Below are 19,586 nucleotides of genomic sequence, written 5' to 3' on the forward strand. Positions count from 1 at the left end.
GCCAGGGAGCTTCCCTCCAGCCGAGCTGTGAGGGAAAAATGGCGCCAGTGTGCTGAGGAGATAGGCTCCGCCCCTTTCGCGGCCTATTCTCCCGTTTTTTATGGAATTCTGGCAGGGGTATTTACCTCATATATAGCCCCTGGGGCCATATATTGAGGTATTTTAGCCAGCCAAGGTGTTTTTATTGCTGCCTCAGGGCGCCCCCCCCCAGCGCCCTGCACCCTCAGTGACCGGAGTGTGAAGTGTGTGAGAGGAGCAATGGCGCACAGCTGCAGTCCTGTGCGCTACCTTGGTGAAGACAGAGTCTTCATGCCGCCGATTTTCCGGACCATCTTCTTGCTTCTGGCTCTGTAAGGGGGACGGCGGCGCGGCTCCGGGACCGAACATCAAGGCTGGGCCTGCGGTCGATCCCTCTGGAGCTAATGGTGTCCAGTAGCCTAAGAAGCCCAATCCGGCTGCAAGCAGGCGAGTTCGCTTCTTCTCCCCTTAGTCCCTCGCTGCAGTGAGCCTGTTGCCAGCAGGTCTCACTGAAAATAACAAAGTCTAAGACTATAACTTTCTAAGAGCTCAGGAGAGCCCCTAGTGTGCATCCAACCTCGGCCGGGCACGAAATCTAACTGAGGCTTGGAGGAGGGTCATAGTGGGAGGAGCCAGTGCACACCAGGTAGTCTAATATCTTTCTAGAGTGCCCAGCCTCCTTCGGAGCCCGCTATTCCCCATGGTCCTTACGGAGTTCCCAGCATCCACTAGGACGTTAGAGAAACCTATTTAAACTTTTACTCTAAGCAGCTCAGGAGAGCCACCTAGCATGCACCCTTCTCGGCCGGGCACAAAAATCTAACTGAGGCTTGGAGGAGGGTCATAGGGGGAGGAGCCAGTGCACACCAGATAGTCTAAAGCTTTTACTTTTGTGCCCAGTCTCCTGCGGAGCCGCTATTCCCCATGGTCCTTACGGAAGTCCCAGCATCCACTAGGACGTCAGAGAAAAACACTCTGCCACACTCCTTTGACATAGTAAAATGTGAAAGAACCCCCACACACAGGACAATAGGATAAAAGCACAGTTAACCCACACAGAGCCCCCTAGGGAGACAGAGTATGATGGAGCCAGCCACAGCCCGCCCTTATAGCTAATTTCCAAGTTTAGCTGGGTCGCAAACTAAGCACCCTTAACAGGGCTTAGTATACTATTATTGCACCCCTACCTTGCTATTACCCCCTGGTACCGCTGAGGTGATCTGGAGTCTTTGTGGAGGAGCTGCGCTTTCCTGCCAGCCTGTCTGTGTATAGCTGCAGAGGGAAAATGGGGCTGGTGAGCTGCTGGGTCCGCTCATAGTGAATCCACGCCCCCTTAATGGCGCGCGGGCTTCCAGTTTTTTTTATACTGGCTGAGGTAATATTTCTGCTCTACAGTGGGTTAAAACCCCTGTAAGATGTACTGCCAGCGTGGGCAATAATAGTTATGGCTTCAGCTCGCCCCTCACAGCGGACCACGCAGCACCCTGCATGTTTCTGAAGCCTGGGGCCGCAGCCTGCTTTTCAGCGCTGCGCTCCTACCCCTGAGTCGCCATTACAACCATCCACCCGCTAACAGGGTTGCCGGCCATTTACTCACCACTCTTCTTACTTCTGGCTCTGTTACGGGAGGCGGCGTGCTGCGGGTCTGTACACACGCCGTGGTGGGGCTTGCGAATAGGACCCACAGGAGCTCAGTGTCCTGTCAGCGGGGAACGGGACCATTAACCCTAAGGAGGTTGGGCCGTTGCCCCCCCTAAATCCCACGAAGCAGGCAGTCTGGTGCCACCCAGACCTGCCTGAAAACAAAAAATAGAAAATAAATGCAGAAAACTCTTCAGGAGCTTCACAATCGTGACCAGCTCCTCCGGGCACATTTTCTAAACTGTCTGTTAGGAGGGGCATAGAGGGAGGAGCCAGTGCACACTACTGATTTCTTAAAGTGCCCAAGGCTCCTAGTGGACTAGTCTATACCCCATGGTACTAATATGGACCCCACAGTATCCTATAGGATGTAAAAGAAAATCATTGTTCAGAAAATATTATAAGTGCTACAACTGATACAATGATCTAAGTTTACCGTAATAAAAACTATAGAGTGAAAGGAGTTCTCGAGTAGACATGGGTTTGTTTATTAAGGCGTATCCTATAAGAACAAAAATGGATGACTATGATGCTAGAACAGCAGTTACACAAATTAAGAGGGTATGATTATGTGTTGTTTCTCATTAGATACTTACTTGAGAGAAGACCAGCCCACCACAACCATTCTTTAAGATATGCATGACCTCCTTGACCTGTAGCAAATGGAAGAAAATTAAAAGAGAACATTAGGTGTACTGTACTATAAATAAAATTACTGCTAAGAACATAAAGATTTTAAGTTTAAAATTTACTTGACAAAACTAAATGTTAAATAATTTACTACACTTAAAACATATTTCACTGATCATACTTGCAAATGCCCTGGGAAAATGGCTAAAACCGCGTGAAAACGAACTGGAACGTCAGCAATGTCTTCTAACGGGTTGGGGATGGAATCCCGGTGGCTGGGATCCTGGGAGTTCAGAATACCGACACCAGGATCCTGTCCGCCAGAATACCGGCAGCGGGGTGAGCGCTGGAAAGTCCCTTTGCGGGCTCTGTGCGCTCGCCACAGGTTCTATTCCCACTCTGTGGGTGTCGTGGATGGCCACGACTGGAAAATAGCCCTAGCACAGCTGACCGCATTCTCGGATATTAACTACATCCCTCTTTAACACCTTTACAATATGCTTTCACCAGGACAATCCAGCGTACTGATCGTACACTTTAAACACATGCTGCATAAAAAATAAAAAAAAAAAGCATAAACACTCCACTAAAATTAAACCAAATAATGGCATGAACAAGGAGATATACACTACCACCAAGTTTTATTGCAAGTGTTAATAAGTAGATGGAAAGCACACTAAAAATGTATCTATGTGAACAAGCCCTTGTGGGGAATTCTGATGTAATTGATGGAATTGCACTATGGAGGTCATGTGCAGATAAAAATGCAAAATAGGATTTTGGTTACCTACCGGTAAATCCTTTTCTCGTAGTCCGTAGAGGATGCTGGGGTCCACATTAGTACCATGGGGTATAGACGGGTCCACCAGGAGCCATTGGCACTTTAAGAGTTTGAGAGTGTGGGCTGGCTCCTCCCTCTATTCCCCTCCTACCAGACTCAGTCTAGAAACTGTGCCCGAGGAGACGGACATCTTCGAGAGAAGGATTTAACACAGATAGTGGCAAGATTCATACCAGCTCAAACATACAAGGCACATCAAGCTAACTTAGCTTGACAACGCAGCAACCGCTGAAACAGTACTTACCAAGTAACAATGCAGTACGTAACTAAAAACAAAGTTGTACTGAACCAGATTAACAATTGCAGGAAAACGAAGCGCTGGGCGGGCGCCCAGCATCCTCTACAGACTACGAGAAAAGGATTTACCGGTAGGTAACCAAAATCCTATTTTCTCTTACGTCCTAGAGGATGCTGGGGTCCACATTAGTACCATGGGGATGTACCAAAGCTCCCAGAATGGGAGGGAGAGCACGGAGGTTCCTGCAGAACTGATTGGCCTTTGATGAGCTGAAATTCAGTCAAAGTATCGAACTTGTAGAACTTTGCAAACGTGTTCGACCCAGACCAAGTTGCAGCTCGGCAAAGTTGTAACGCCGAGACATCCCGGGCAGCCGCCCAGGAAGACCCCACCTTATGAGTAGAGTGGGCCTTGACATACGTAGGACGCGGCAAGCCTGCCGTAGAATACGCATGCTGGATAGTGAACCTGATCCAACGAGAGATAGTCTGCTTAGAAGTAGGACACCCAATTTTCTTGGGATTATACAGGACAAACAGAGTCCGATTTTCTGTGACAAGTAGTCCTCTTCACATATATTTTCAGAGCCCTTACAACATCCAAGGACTGTGATGAAATTGAGGAGTCAGTAGCCACTGGCACCACAATAGGTTGGTTGATATGAAATGCCGACACAACCTTCAGAAGAAACTGCTGACGTGTCCGGAGCTCAGCTCTATCGTCGTGGAAGATCAAGTATGGGTTTTTACAGGACAAAGCCCCCAACTCGGACACACGTCTAGCAGAAGCTAAGGCCAACAACGTGAGTGTTCCATGTAAGAAATTTGACCTCAATCTCCTGTAGAGGCTCGAACCAGTCTGATTTGAGGAACTGCAACACCACGTTCAGGTCCCAAGGCACCGTAGGCGGTACAAAGGGAGGTTGGATGTGCAGAACCCCCTTCAAAAAGGTCTAAACCTCAGGGAGGGCAGCCAATTGTTTCTGGAAGAAAATGGATAGGGCCGAAATCTGGACCTTCACAGATCCCAACCTCAGGCCCATATCCACACCGGCTTGTAGGAAGAGGAGAAACCGTCGCAGTTGAAACTCCACCGCAGGAAAACTTCTTGGGCTCAAACCAAGATACATATTTTTTACAAATTGGATGGTAATGTTTAGACGTTACTCCTTTCCTAGCCTGCATCAGGGTAGGAATAACCTTTCGAGCTAGTATCAGGCGTTCAACCTCCATGCCATCAAACGTAGCCACGGTAAGTCTTGATAGGCGAATTGCCCCTGCTGCAGCAGGTCCTCCCGAAGAGGAAGAGGCCTCGGCTCTTCTTGCAGTAGATCCGCGCACCAAGCCCTTCTTGAACCCTTGTTCTCCATATGAGTTTTAGAACTCTTGGGATGAGTGGAAGTAGAGGAAACACATACACCGAATGCAACACCCACGGAGTCACTAGGGCGTCCACCGCCACTGTTTGCGGGTCCCTCGACCTGGAACAATACCGCCAAAGTTTCTTGTTGAGACGAGGGGCCATCATGTCGATCTGGGGTACTCCCCAAAGATCTGTTACCTCCTTGAACACCTCCGGATGGAGAGCCCATTCCCCTGGATGGAGATCGTGTCTGCTAAGGAAGTCCACTTCCCAGTTGTCTACTCCCGGAACGAAGATTGCTGACAGCGCCAACGCGTGTTTTTATGCCCAGAGGATGATTCTTGTTACCTCTGACATTGCAGCTCTGCTCTTCGTTTCGCCCTGTCGGTTTATGTAAGCCACTGTTGTCACATTGTCCGACTGTACTTGAACGGCCCGATTTTTCAGAAGAGGGGCCGCTTGGAGAAGACCGTTGTAGACGGCTCTTAGTTCCAGAATGTTTATCGGCAGGCCGGCTTCCAGACTTGACCACCTTCGTTGGAAGGTTTCCCCTTGAGTGACTGCGCCCCAGCCCCGGAGACATGCATCCGTGGTTAGAAGGATCCAGTCCTGAATCGTGAAACCTGCGGCCCTCTAGTAGGTGAGGTAATTGCAGCCACCAGAGGAGTGAAATCCTGGCCTTTGGTGACAGACGTATTCTCTGGTGCATGTGTAGATGGGATCCCAACCACTTGGAAGGACCGAGCGTGAAACCTCCCGTACTGCAGAGCCTCATAAGAGGCCACCATCTTCCTCAGAAGGCGAATGCACTGATGAACTGACACCAGGGTTGGCTTCAGTACATCCCGGACCATTGTTTGTATCACCAACGCTTTCTCATCTGGAAGAAACAGCCTCTGCACTTCCGTGTCGAGGATCATTCCCAGAAAGGACAACCTCCTGGTTGGTTCCAAATGTGATTTTGGAAGATCCAGGATCCAACCATGTTCCCTGAGAAGCTGTGTCGTGAGAGCTATGGATCGTAACAGCTTCTCCTTGGACGATGCAGAGAAAGATAAATACTGGCGCCGGCCGAATCTCAGAATAAAGAACGTCAACAATTAAATCAATTAAAAAAATCACATATTTAATATAATAAATCTAAGAAGTGTGTAAATAGCACATGAATTATAAAATAACACATGAATTAAAAATATATAGCAGAGAGATCCTAATGGAAAATTGAGAGTCTCTCAGATAGGTTAGTGACCACTTCAATTTGGATAGGGCAATAATCACTGATGATCTGGCTAGAACTCAGTCCTCCAAGAAATCCTCATAAATTAGTGGTTATGAATATTACCATCGTCTCAGTAAAGGGTCCCCTTGGTTCTCAATTGCAGATCGAGGTCCAATAGCAGCAGGGGAATAAGCAGAGACGTCAAACAGTGCCGTTTGCAGAGGTTCTTGAGGATTCAAAGAGAGTCCCAAAAATTGCCAGAGGATTCCAGGTGAAAGTCAATGTGGTGCCCGTGGTCAGATGAGAGTGGTGGTTCAACGCGTTTCGCTGGTCTATGTCACCGCCAGCTTCCTCAGGAGCCATCACCTTGGTGAATACCCTCGGTGCTGTGGAGAGGCCGAATGGTAGGGCCTGGAACTGAAATGACAGTCCAACAGTGCGAATCGAAGATAAGCTTGATGCGGCAGCCAAATCGGAATGTGGAGGTACGCATCCTTGATATCCAGGAATTCCCCCTCCTCCAGACCAGACATCACTGCCCTTAGAGACTCCATTTTGAACTTGAACTCCCTCAGAAAGGAGGTTTAGTGATTTTAAGTTCAGAATGGGCCTGACTGAACCATCCGGTTTCTGTACCACGAAAAGGTTTGAATGGTAACCTTTGTTTTGCATATGGGGTGGTACTGGCACAATGACCTGTTCCTCCACCAATTTCTGGACGGCTTCTTGCAGGACAGTCCTGTCCGCCAGCAGAGCTGGCAAGCCTGATTTGAAAAATCGGTGAGGAGGGAGATTTTGAAATTCCAGCCTGTACCCCTGAGACACAATATCTTGCACCCAGGGGTCCAGGCCGGACGACACCCAGACGTGACTGAAATGACTGAGTCTTGCTCCCACTGACCCCACCTACGGGGCGTGCAGTCCACCGTCAAGCGGAAGACTTTGGTGTACCTGAAGCAGGTTTCTGTTCCTGAGAACCTGCAGCCGCAGGTTTCTTGGACTTGGGCCGACATCCCCAAAAGAAGGTGTTGGACGACTTGGCCTTTCTGGGCTTGGCAGACCGAAAGGGCTGTGATGTAGCTGAAGAAAAGGGTTTCTTCAGAGCAGGTGTAGCCGAGGGAAGAAAAGGGGACTTACCAGCCGTAGCCGTGGAGATCCACGCATCGAACTCTTCCCCAAAGAAAGCCTGACCTGTGTAGGGTAGGGTCTCAACACTTCTCCTGCATTCCGCTTCTGCAGACCACTGGCGCAACCACAGTCCTCGACGAGCCGATACAGACATGGAAGAAATTCCCGCAGCCATGGAACCCAGGTCTTTCATGGATTCTACCAGAAATCCTGCCGAATCCTGAATGTTACGTAAAAACAATTCAACATCACATTTCTCCATAGTATCCAAGTCTTCAAGTAACGTGCCTGACCACTTTACTATAGCTTTGGCAATCCAAGCACTGGCAATAGTGGGACGTGGTATTGCCCCAGAAGCTGTGTACATTGATTTGAGCGTATTATCAATTTTACGATCAGCCGGCTCTTTTCAAGCGGTAGATACAGGAACAGGTAAAACCACCTTTTTTGAGAGTCTGGATACAGACGCGTCAACAATAGTCGGGTTTTCCCATTTTTTCCTATCCTCTACCGGGAAAGGAAACGCTACCAGAACCCTTTTAGGTATCTAGAATGTTTTTTCCGGGTTTTCCCAAGACTTTTCAAAAATAGCATTTAATTCCTTTGATGCAGGGAAGGTTAGCAAGGCTTTCTTATTTTCAGTGAAGTAAGCCTCCTCAACCTGCTCGGGTGTTGTATCAGCAATATTCTACACATCCCTAATAGCCTCTATCATCAACTACACCCCTTTAGCAAGAAATGCTGCCCCCCGCAACACATCCCCATCACCATTTGCAGTGTCAGAATCGGTGTCCGTATCATCCTGCATGATCTGCGCAAGAGCACGTTTATGTGAATATACAGCGGGGAGTCCTGGGGGTATATGCAATTGCGGTCGAATTCCCGAAATTTGTCGAAAACCGGGACTTTTTCGACAAAAAAAATAATAAAAAAAATTAAAAAAAAAAAATCGACAATGCAATTCAGTACTTTCCATCAAAAAAACGGACTTTCAAAATTCGACTTTTTGAAATCCGACATTTGTCAAATTCAACTTTTCTGCAATGGTACAAATGCGTCAATTCGACCAAAGTATATTCAATTGAAGTTTGGAAATTCGACAACAGTGCTTTTAGACAGTAAATTCGTCATTTTCAATCCGCCACACTTTGGTGGGTGAATCTAATAAAAAAAATTTAAAACATGTTTTTTGGGGTGTTTTTTTTATTGGTAATAGCATATCTATTTATATTAGAAGGGATTAGGTACTTGGTTTGTGTTTTTGGGAGGCACAAGTATTATTTATATATTTTTAAAAATATGTATTTTTTTTAGATGGAATGGTAAAATCCCGGAAAAAAATGGCGTGGGGTCCCCCCTCCAAAGCATAACCAGCCTCTGGCTCTTCGAGCTGGTCCTGGTTCTAAAAATCCGGGGGGAAAATGGACAGGGGATCCCCCGTATTTTTAAAACCAGCACCGGGCTCTGCGCCTGGTGCTGGTGCAAAAAATACGGGGGACAAAAAGAGTAGGGGTCCCTCGTATTTTTTACACCAGCATCGGGCTCCACTAGCTGGACAGATAATGCCACAGCCGGGGGTCACTTTTATATAGTGCCCTGCGGCCGTGGCATTAAATATCCAACTAGTCACCCCTGGCCGGGGTACCCTGGGGGAGTGGGGACCCCTTCAATCAAGGGCCCCCCCCCACCACCCACCCAAGGGCCAGGGGTGAAGCCCGAGGCTGTCCCCCCCATCCAAGGGCTGCGGATGGGAGGCTGATAGCCTTGAGAAAATGTAAAGAATATTGTTTTTTCCTGTAGTACTACAAGTCCCAGCAAGCCTCCCCCGCAAGCTGGTGCTTGGAGAACCACAAGTACCAGCCTGCGGGAGAAAAACGGGCCCGCTGGTACCTGTAGTACTACTGGGAAAAAAATACCCAAATAAAAACAGGAGACACACACCTTGAGAGTAAAACTTTATTGCACACCTGCCGACACACACATACTTACCTATGTTGACACGAAGCAGTCGGTCCTCTTCTCCAAGTAGAATCCACGGGTACCTGAAAATAAAAGATAATTATACTCACCTGATCCAGGGTCCAGATTATAATCCACGTACTTGGCAAAACAACAAACCGAACACCCGCACCAAACGTACTGAAAGGGGTCCCATGTTTACACATGAGACCCCTTTCCCCGAATGCCGGGACACCACGTGACTGCTGTCACCGAGGTCCCTTCTGCCAATCAGCGAGCGCAACGTCCTGGCACTCTGCTGATTGGCTGCACGTCTGAGCTGTCAGACAGCGCCTCGCAAAACCTCTCCATTATACTCAATGGTGGGAACTTTGCGTCAGCGGTGAGGTCACCCGCGGTCAGCGGCTGACCGTGGGTAACCCCACCGCTACCCGCAAAGTTCCCACCATTGAAAGTAATGGAGAGGCTTTGCGAGGCGCTGTCTGAGGTCACACGCGCATACAGCCAATCAGGTGAGTGCAACGAAGTAGCACTTCCTGATTGGCTGAAGGGACCTCGGTGACAGGAGTCACGTGGTGTCCCGGCATTCGGGGAAAGGGGTCTCATGTGTAAACATGGGACCCCTTTCAGTCCGCAGGATCGGCTGTTCGTTTTCTTTTTTTGCCAAGTACGAGGATTTATATCTGGACACTGGATTGAGGTGAGTATAATTTGATTCACAGGTACCCCGGATCGTCGGATCAGGAGACGTGGCAGTCGGCGGGTCAACATAGGTAAGTATGTGTGTCGGCAGGTGTGCAATAAAGTTTTACTCTCAAGGTGTGTGTCTCCTGTTTTTATTTGGGTATTTTTTTTCCAGTAGTACTACAGGTACCAGCGGGCCCGTTTTTCTCCCGCAGGCTGGTACTTGTGGTTCTCCAAGTACCAGCTTGCCGGGGAGGCTTGCTGGGACTTGTAGTACTACAGGAAAAAACAATATTCTTTACATTTTCTCAAGGCTATCAGCCTCCCATCCGCAGCCCTTGGATTGGGGGGGGGGGGGGGACAGTCTCGGGCTTCACCCCTGGCCCTTGGGTGGCTGGGGGGGGGACCCCTTGATTGAAGGGGTCCCCACTCCCCCAGGGTACCCCGGCCAGGGGTGACTAGTTGGATATTTAATGCCACGGCCGCAGGGCACTGTATAAAAGTGACCCCCGGCTGTGGCATTATCTGTCCAGCTAGTGGAGCCCGATGCTGGTGTAAAAAATACGGGGGACCCCTACTCTTTTTGTCCCCCGTATTTTTTGCACCAGGCGCAGAGCCCGGTGCTGGTTTTAAAAATACGGGGGATCCCCTGTCCATTTTCCCCCCGGATTTTTAGAACCAGGACCAGCTCGAAGAGCCCGAGGCTGGTTATGCTTTGGAGGGGGGACCCCATGCCATTTTTTTCCGAGTTTTTTCCCGTTTTTAAAAAAACGGAACAAATCCGTCAAATCGGCCGTTTTTCGACAGCGGGACTGTCGAATCCGTTTTTTATTGCATATGGTCAATCTCGGCACCCACTTGCCGAAATTAGACTGTCGAATTGTGTCGAATTGAAAAACGGCCGATAATTTGCCGCGATTCGCCGCTAATTGCATATACCCCCTGATGTACCAGAACTGGGCCAGACTGCCATAGAGTTCTGTAAACGCGTGAGTTGCAGATTCATTCTGTGCAACCCTATTTGAAATCTGAGAAATCATAGATTTGATAGAGGATAACCACTCAGGCTACCTTGTTGGAATCTGTGCTAAACCAGTGCAATCCTTATTACATGGAATGGGATCATCCTGAGAGGACATATACTCTGCAGCATATGACACAGAGTCCCTGGACATTGCTTAATGGAGACCACAGACACTCCACACACACACACACAGGGGAGGACAGAGAGTTTCACTCCTAACAATGGCAAAAGACACAGATTGGAGCCAACCCACACACAGCGCTTTTAATGTAAAGGGAGACCCTTACTAGCGCTGACTGTGTACCTTAATAGGTTACACAGTCTTAATGCAGCCCCCCCCCCTCCCCTTCTACAACCCCCTGGTACCGTGAGAGATAGCTGGAGTTGCTGTGGAGGGACTTGCTCTTCCTGGACAGCGCTGTGCAGGCAGGAAAATGGCGCTGAACGCTGCTGGGTCCGCTCTGAGGTGAATCTCCGCCCCCAAAATGGCGCTGTCTTCCCGCTCTTCATAGGATTATACGGGCCTGAGGATTTATGCTGCCTGAGATCCCGGGACACAGACAGGCTATGTGACAGGTGTAGGCACTGGCTCAGGGCGCCGCACAATTTACAGCTGAGCCTCCGGAACGCAGTTAATACTGCACTCCTACCCTGAAGCCGCCATCTTCACACCGGCCCCCGCTTGCCAGGGGTGTCAGTGACTCACTCACCACTGATCTTCAGCTCTGTAAGGGGGTGGCGGCATATTGCTGGGGTGAGCGTTCCCCTGTGGCGGGGAGCAATCTATCCTCTGGAGCTCAGTGTCCAGTCAGCGGATAGTGGCTCAAACCCCGCAGGGTGGACACTACTCCCCCCTTAGTCCCACGAAGCAGGGAGGCTGTTGCCAGCAGCCTGCTTGTAAAATAATAAACTCTAAAATAAAACTTTACTAGAGAAACTCTGGAGAGCTCCTCTAGCTGTGACCGGCTCCTCCAGGCACATTTTCTAAACTGAGTCTGGTAGGAGGGGCATAGAGGGAGGAGCCAGCCCACACTCTCAAACTGTTGAAGTGCCAATGGCTCCTGGTGGACCCATCTATACCCCATGGTAGTAATGTGGACCCCAGCATCCTCTAGGACGTAAGAGAAATATTGTTTAGAGAGAAAAGTTCCTAATAGATTAAATAAAGGACAACTCCTATTTCACAATACAGATATTCCTCACATAACGACCGGGTTCCGTTTCTACGACTCAGTTGTTAAACAACAGATCTTATTTACTATATAAAATCAAGGATTTTATACATAATACAAGTACAGTACACTTCTAAATAAAGAAAAGGAAACTTGTTTTATTTTGCATTTTTTTAATTTTGCAAACAGTAAGCTATTTTTTAACATAACTTGTTTTACTGAGCATGTTAGTAACATTACTTTTTTTTTTTTCTTTGAATGTTTTTATTTTGCAAGTTTTTTTACTTTGTATAACATAACTTGTTTTACGTTGCATGTTTTATTTAGCAAGCATTTTTACTTCACATAACTTTACTTTGCATAACTTGCATAGAGAACATAAATAAAAAAATGAAAAAGACAAAAAAAGACAGAGTACAGTACCATCAACCAGCAAGGTTACCTGGAGTTGTAGAGGGCCCAGGTAAGGGATTATGACAGCAAAGAAATGGCAGGACTTGTAGGGGTAGGGGTACCGGGTGTAGCTTTTGAGACGAATCCCATCAGTGAGGGGATTGTTTCAATGTTCTTTAAGCAGTGTAAAATGTTGTATGATTCCAAAAATCACGAAGGGTTACTTAATCACTTTCTGTTGCTAATACAAGTTTGTAAAAAGTGGAGCCCAAATAGTATGCTTTGAACGTAGCTATAGTTCCTGCTCCATTGGCTGTAGGATAGCAGTTGTGTTTTTAGGCAGAAACATTACCTTTACATCCTGGTGTACATCATTAAGATGTTGAGGGTGGCCTGGGCAATTATCAAGCAGGAGGATAATATTAAAGGGAACGCCCTTTTCCAGACAATAACACTTGACCTGGGGTATGAAACAGTTGATGTACCAATCCTCAAATAAATCTTGTGTCATCCATGCCTTGTTAATTGCACAATAGTAAATGGGCAACATGTGCTTACTAACCTGCTTCAATGCACGTGGGTTCTGGTAGCAATATATGAGCAAAGGCTTTAACTTGAAACCAGTAGCATTTTCTCCCAACAATAATGTGACTCTGTCCTTAAAAGCTTTGAAACCGGGCATTGTTTTAGCTTCTTTGTGTATGTAGGACCTTCCAGGCATTTTCTTTAAAAAAAAAAAAAAAAAAAAAAAAAGTCTAGTTTCATCCACATTGAAGATCTGTTCCAGACAGTAGCTGCCTGTCTGGAGGATTTGATCAAATTCGTCAACAAATTTTCTGCTGCTTCTAAATCAGCACTTTGAATCTTCGACAAAACTTTTGAAACCATCCATGGCTTGCTGTAAATGTTCCCGTTGATTCTTCCCTTTCACGCACCTTCAAAGTCTCAAAAATACTGGATGACTTGGCTTGAATTATTGAAAGGCTCAGTGGCATTCTTTTTTGTATGTGGTCATTAAACCAGATCACCAGTAATTTTTCCATTTCAGGAATGAGGCCTTTCGCTGCCTAGTTATTATGGCTTTAAATCCTGTTGATACTTTCACTCTATCTTTATCCTTCAAGATTGTTGAAATGGTTGAATGTGCCTACTCCAACTCACATGCAATCTCTAACTTTCTTTCCAGCTTCATAGTTATTTATGATCCTTATTTTCAGCTGAAGATCAATAGCCCTCCGTTTTCTTGGCACTATCTCCGCATGCAGTCATACTCCTCCTTTTCTCTGGCATGTCACTGAGATGCTGCAAACGGACAAACGGGTCACTAAACAGTCTGGGCGGGTCGTAAGTACAAACCGGTAGGCGGGAGGCATGGGCGGGTCGTAAGTCTGAGCGGTCGCATCACAGTTGGTAGAAGAAGAACGGATCGTAAGTCCGAGCGGTCGATAAGCGGGTAGGTCGTTAAGTGAGGAATGTCTGTAGTTGTAGTGACATGTGAAACTATGATATTATACAGATCTAAATGTCAGCAGTAGTACAAATCAGCCATCGTATGAGTGTAATGCTGGGTACAAACTAGGGAAATAGCTGATGATAGATAAATGCATACACACTCATCGATCGTTGGCCCAATATGTCGTTCCTGATATCACAACTGGGCTGGCATTTACATGTGTCCGCCCAGATAAGCCGTCCATTGCAGCAAGTGTACGACCGCCCGTACACACAGCGCGATGTGCCAATTATCTAAAGATATATCGGCATTGCTGCAGGGCCAACGCAATATGTCTGAACAACGATTTTCACAGACATATTAGGGTACACACCCGCCGATGCGTCCACTACATATCACCCGTTCAATTGAATGGCCAATATATCGGACAGTGTGTACCTAGCTTAACACACAAAAATGTTTTACAAGAGGTTTCCTACAGTACTTATTTAATATCATAGCTTATGTTCTGCAGAAAGTATGTGCTGGTCTTTACCAATATGGAATCTAAATACTAAAGGTTAACAATGTAACTTTAAATACATGTACAATATATACAAATATACTTGAAATTAATAATATATGCTTTGCACCTGAATAGTTGTAAATGGCGCTGACAGGTAGTATGAAATGTTTATATGTGAGGGCAAAGTACTTACTATGTTTCTGCGTCTTGCCAGCCCAAAGCTTGTCATGCACTGTGCAATAATCATGCAAACCAAACGACTTGTATGAACAACTATCGTTCAATGTAAGGACCTTATCAATAACAGTCACAGCCTGAAATTGGTAAAACAACTGTCTGGATCGTATGGCTATCAAACCTGTCTAATCCAGCCGACCTTTATTCATCCAACTTTATGCCGTGAATGGAGATCTGCACTATTTATCGAGGCGTGGCAATTTTGGGCCTTTGCTCCTCCCCTCATCTGTCCAGCAGGTTGTCTTCACTAATTATGCATGGTCAACCTCTACCGAAACAATAGTAGTCTGAGAGACCAGTCACATTGGAAATAGGTCTAGAACAGGTGCAGCTTGGTGTGACTGGACCAGAACCGCTATGTCCTATCAGAAGTTAGGATTTTTTTTCACTAGTTCTTTGTGTGTATTAAAACACATAACAGGATTTAAGAAAGCATGTACATTATACATTACTTATTCAAGAAGACAGACATTCAAGTGTCCTCATCATTAGATTGAACTAGCCTTACAACGAATGTCATTAGAAGTACATAATAATAACAGGAATATGTCATGTTGGGACAGATCTAGAACAGAGGAGGCAGAAGTACATAATGTATACCTGCTCTCATGGAGCCCTTTCTCGCCAGCCGGAGAAGCCCTTTCTTTTTCAAGATGAAGCTCCCGCCAATGAAGAGGCTTGAGCTGATCGCCAATATCAGCCCAATGTAAAAGTCAAATTTTCCTTTGTCTTTGCTCATCTTGAAATGTTATTAATCTAACCACATCGGTACCCAAGCTAGAGACGAAGACACATTGATATTAGGGCAAAGAAACTTCTTGAGAGAATTCACTATTATGTCTGCAAGTAAGAATAATAAATAGTTATTTCTGCTTTTCAGGAAGAAAAATAATATGAAAACTATCATCCCAATTAAACTACCATGATGTAATACAGGTCTATGAAACAAGACCTCCAGTGCTTATTCTGCTTTTCTAGGCCACCAAAATGCAATAGACTCCAGGCAAGCAGGTAGAACTGTATACTCCACATGCACTGAAGATAAGTGCTACAGGGGAGATGTATCAAAGCCTGGAGAGAGACAAAAGTACCAATCAGCCAGCCCTGTCATCTTTCAAACATGAGGGCGACGTATTAACCCTGGAGAAGTGATAAAGAAGTGATAAGTGTAATTTGATAACGCACCAGCCAATCATTACGGGTTTAAAAAAATTACAGTTAGGAGCTGACTGGCTGGTGCGTTATCACCTTTCACTTCACTTCTTTATCAATTTGCCAGGCTTAATAAATCTGTCCCACAGACTGTAAAAATAAGAATTTACTTACCGATAATTCTATTTCTCGGAGTCCGTAGTGGATGCTGGGGTTCCTGAAAGGACCATGGGGAATAGCGGCTCCGCAGGAGACAGGGCACAAAAAGTAAAGCTTTAGGATCAGGTGGTGTGCACTGGCTCCTCCCCCTATGACCCTCCTCCAAGCCTCAGTTAGGTACTGTGCCCGGACGAGCGTACACAATAAGGAAGGATTTATGAATCCCGGGTAAGACTCATACCAGCCACACCAATCGCACTGTACAACCTGTGATCTGAACCCAGTTAACAGTATGATAACAGCGGAGCCTCTGAAAAGATGGCTCACAACAATAATAACCCGATTTTTGTAACTATGTACAAGTAATGCAGATAATCCGCACTTGGGATGGGCGCCCAGCATCCACTACGGACTCCGAGAAATAGAATTATCGGTAAGTAAATTCTTATTTTCTCTATCGTCCTAGTGGATGCTGGGGTTCCTGAAAGGACCATGGGGATTATATCAAAGCTCCCAAACGGGCGGGAGAGTGCGGATGACTCTGCAGCACCGAATGAGAGAACTCCAGGTCCTCCTTAGCCAGGGTATCAAATTTGTAGGATTTTACAAACGTGTTTGCCCCTGACTAAATAGCCGCTCGGCAAAGTTGTAAAGCCGAGACCCCTCGGGCAGCCGCCCAAGATGAGCCCACCTTCCTTGTGGAATGGGCATTTACATATTTTGGCTGTGGCAGGCCTGCCACAGAATGTGCAAGCTGAATTGTATTACACATCCAACTAGCAAAAGTCTGCTTAAAAGCAAGAGCACCCAGTTTGTTGGGTGCATACAGGATAACAGCAAGTCAGTTTTCCTGACTCCAGCCGTCCTGGAACCTATATTTTCAGGGCCCTGACCACATCTAGCAACTTGGAGTCCTCCAAGTCCCTAGTAGGCGCAAGACACCACAATAAGCTGGTTCAGGTGAAACACTGACACCACCTTAGGGAGAGAACTGGGGACGAGTCCGCAGCTCTGCCCTGTCCGAATGGACAAACAGATATGGGCTTTTTTTGAGAAAAAAACCACCAATTTGACACTCGCCTGGTCCAGGCCAGGTCCAAGAGCATGTTCACTTTTCATGTGAGATGCTTCAAATCCACAGATTTGACTGGTTTTAAACCAATGTGTTTTGAGGAATCCCAGAACTACGTTGAGATCCCACAGTGCCACTGGAGGCACAAAAGGGGGTTGTATATGCAATACTCCCTTGACAAACTTCTGGACTTCAGGAACTGAAGCCAATTCTTTCTGGAAGAAAAATCGACAGGGCCGAAATTTGAACCTTAATGGACCCCAATTTGAGGCCCATAGACACTCCTGTTTGCAAGAAATGCAGGAATCGACCGAGTTGAAATTTCTTCGTGGGGCCTTCCTGGCCTCACACCACGCAACATATTTTCGCCACATGTGGTGATAATGTTGTGCGGTCACCTCCTTTCTGGCTTTGACCAGGGTAGGAATGACCTCTTCCTGAATGCCTTTTCCCTTAGGATCCGGCGTTCCACCGCCATGCCGTCAAACGCAGCTGCGGTAAGTCTTGGAACAGACATGGTACTTGCTGAAACAAGTCCCTTCTTAGCGGCAGAGGCCATAAGTCCTCTGTGAGCATCTCTTGAAGTTCCGGGTACCAAGTCCTTCTTGGCCAATCCGGAGCCATGAGTATAGTTCTTACTCCTCTACGTCTTATAATTCTCAGTACCTTAGGTATGAAAAGCAGAGGATGGAACACATACACCGACTGGTACACCCACGGTGTTACCAGAACGTCCACAGCTATTGCCTGAGGGTCTCTTAACCTGGCGCAATACCTGTCCCGTTTTTTGTTCAGACGGGACGCCATCATGTCCACCTTTGGTAATTCCCAACGGTTTACAATTATGTGGAAAACTTCCCCATGAAGTTCCCACTCTGCCGGGTGGAGGTCGTGCCTACTGAGGAAGTCTGCTTCCCAGTTTCCATTCCCGGAATGAAACACTGCTGACAGTGCTATCACATGATTTTCCGCCCAGCGAAAAGTCCTTGCAGTTTTTGCCACTGCCCTCCTGCTTCTTGTGCCGCCCTGTCTATTTACGTGGGCGACTGCCGTGATGTTTTATCCCACTGGATCAATACCGGCTGACCTTGAAGCAGAGGTCTTGCTAAGCTTAGAGCATTATAAATTTACCCTTAGCTATATTTATGTGGAGAAAAATCTCCAGACTTGATCACACTCCCTGGAAATTTTTTCCTTGTGTGACTGCTCCCCAGCCTCTCGGGCTGGCCTCCGTGGTCACCAACATCCAAAACTGAATGCCGAATCTGCGGCCCTCTAGAAGATGAGCACTCTGTAACCACCACAGGAGAGACACCCTTGTCCTTGGATATAGGGTTATCCGCTGATGCATCTGAAGATGCGATCCGGACCATTTGTCCAGCAGATCCCACTGAAAAGTTCTTGCATGAAATCTGCCGACTGGAATTGCTTCGAAGGAAGTCACCATTTTTTTTACCATGGCCCTTGTGCAATGATGCACTGATTTTAGGAGGTTCCTGACTAGCTCGGATAACTCCCTGGCTTTCTCTTCCGGGAGAAACACCTTTTTCTGGACTGTGTCCAGAATCATCCCTAAGCACAGGAGACTTGTTGTCGGGATCAGCTGCGATTTTGGAATATTTAGAATCCACCCCTGCTGTTGTAACAGTATCCGAGATAGTGCTACTCCGACCTCCAACTGTTCCCTGGACTTTGCCCTTATCAGGAGATCGTCCAAGTAAGGGATAATTAAGACGCCTTTTCTTCGAAGAAGAACCATCATTTCGGCCATTACCTTGGTAAAGACCCGGGGTGCCGTAGACAATCCAAACGGCAGCGTCTGAAACTGATAGTGACAGTTCTGTACCACGAACCTGAGGTACCCTTAGCGATAAGGGCAAATTTGGGACATGGAGGTAAGCATCCCTGATGTCTCGGGACACCAGATAGTCCCCTTCTTCCCGGTTCGTTATCACTGCTCTGAGTGACTCCATCTTGATTTGAACCTTTGTAAGTGTTCAAATTTTTTTAGATTTAGAATAGGTCTCACCTAGCCTTCTGGCTTCAGTACCACAATATAGTGTGGAATAATACCCCCTTTTCTTGTTGTAGGAGGGGTAATTTAATTATCACCTGCTGGGAATACAGCTCGTGAATTTTTTTCCCATACTGCCTCCTTGTCGGAGGGAGACCTTGGTAAAGCAAACTTCAGGAGCCTGCGCAGGGGAAACGTCTCGACATTCCAAACTGTACCCCTGGGATACTACTTGTAGGATCCAGGGGTCCTGTACGGTCTCAGCGTCATGCTGAGAGCTTGTCAGAAGCGGTGGAACGCTTCTGTTCCTGGGAATGGGCTGCCTGCTGCAGTCTTCTTCCCTTTCCTCTATCCCTGGGCAGATATGACTCTTATAGGGACGAAAGGACTGAAGCTGAAAAGACGGTGTCTTTTTCTGCAGAGATGTGACTTAGGGTAAAAACGGTGGATTTTCCAGCAGTTGCCGTGGCCACCAGGTCCGATGGACCGACCCCAAATAACTCCTCTTCCTTTATACGGCAATACACCTTTATGCCGTTTGGAATCTGCATCACCTGACCACTGTCGTGTCCATAAACATCTTCTGGCAGATATGGACATCGCACTTACTCTTGATGCCAGAGTGCAAATATCCCTCTGTGCATCTCGCATATATAGAAATACATCCTTTAAATGCTCTATAGTC

General features: G+C 46.9%; 1 protein-coding gene across 4 annotated transcripts in view; it reads right to left on the reverse strand.

Annotated features, from left to right (window-relative positions):
• The window catches only part of NIPA2 (NIPA magnesium transporter 2), an 86,162-nt gene that overhangs the window by 46,973 nt on the left and 19,603 nt on the right, over nucleotides 1–19,586 (reverse strand). For 2 of the 4 annotated variants that reach the window (XM_063953283.1, XM_063953281.1), the window contains 2 exons: nucleotides 15,105–15,281; nucleotides 2,256–2,312 (listed from right to left, as the gene is read on the reverse strand). In XM_063953283.1, coding sequence (XP_063809353.1) covers nucleotides 2,256–2,312; nucleotides 15,105–15,243 — 196 coding nt within the window. In that variant the 5' untranslated portion in view covers nucleotides 15,244–15,281. Of the gene's footprint in view, nucleotides 1–2,255; nucleotides 2,313–15,104; nucleotides 15,345–19,586 lie in introns of all 4 variants that reach the window. The other 2 variants (XM_063953282.1, XM_063953284.1) reach the window with 2 other exon arrangements.

Source organism: Pseudophryne corroboree, chromosome 2 (assembly GCF_028390025.1).
Source record: "Pseudophryne corroboree isolate aPseCor3 chromosome 2, aPseCor3.hap2, whole genome shotgun sequence".
NCBI classification, from domain to species: domain Eukaryota; kingdom Metazoa; phylum Chordata; class Amphibia; order Anura; family Myobatrachidae; genus Pseudophryne; species Pseudophryne corroboree.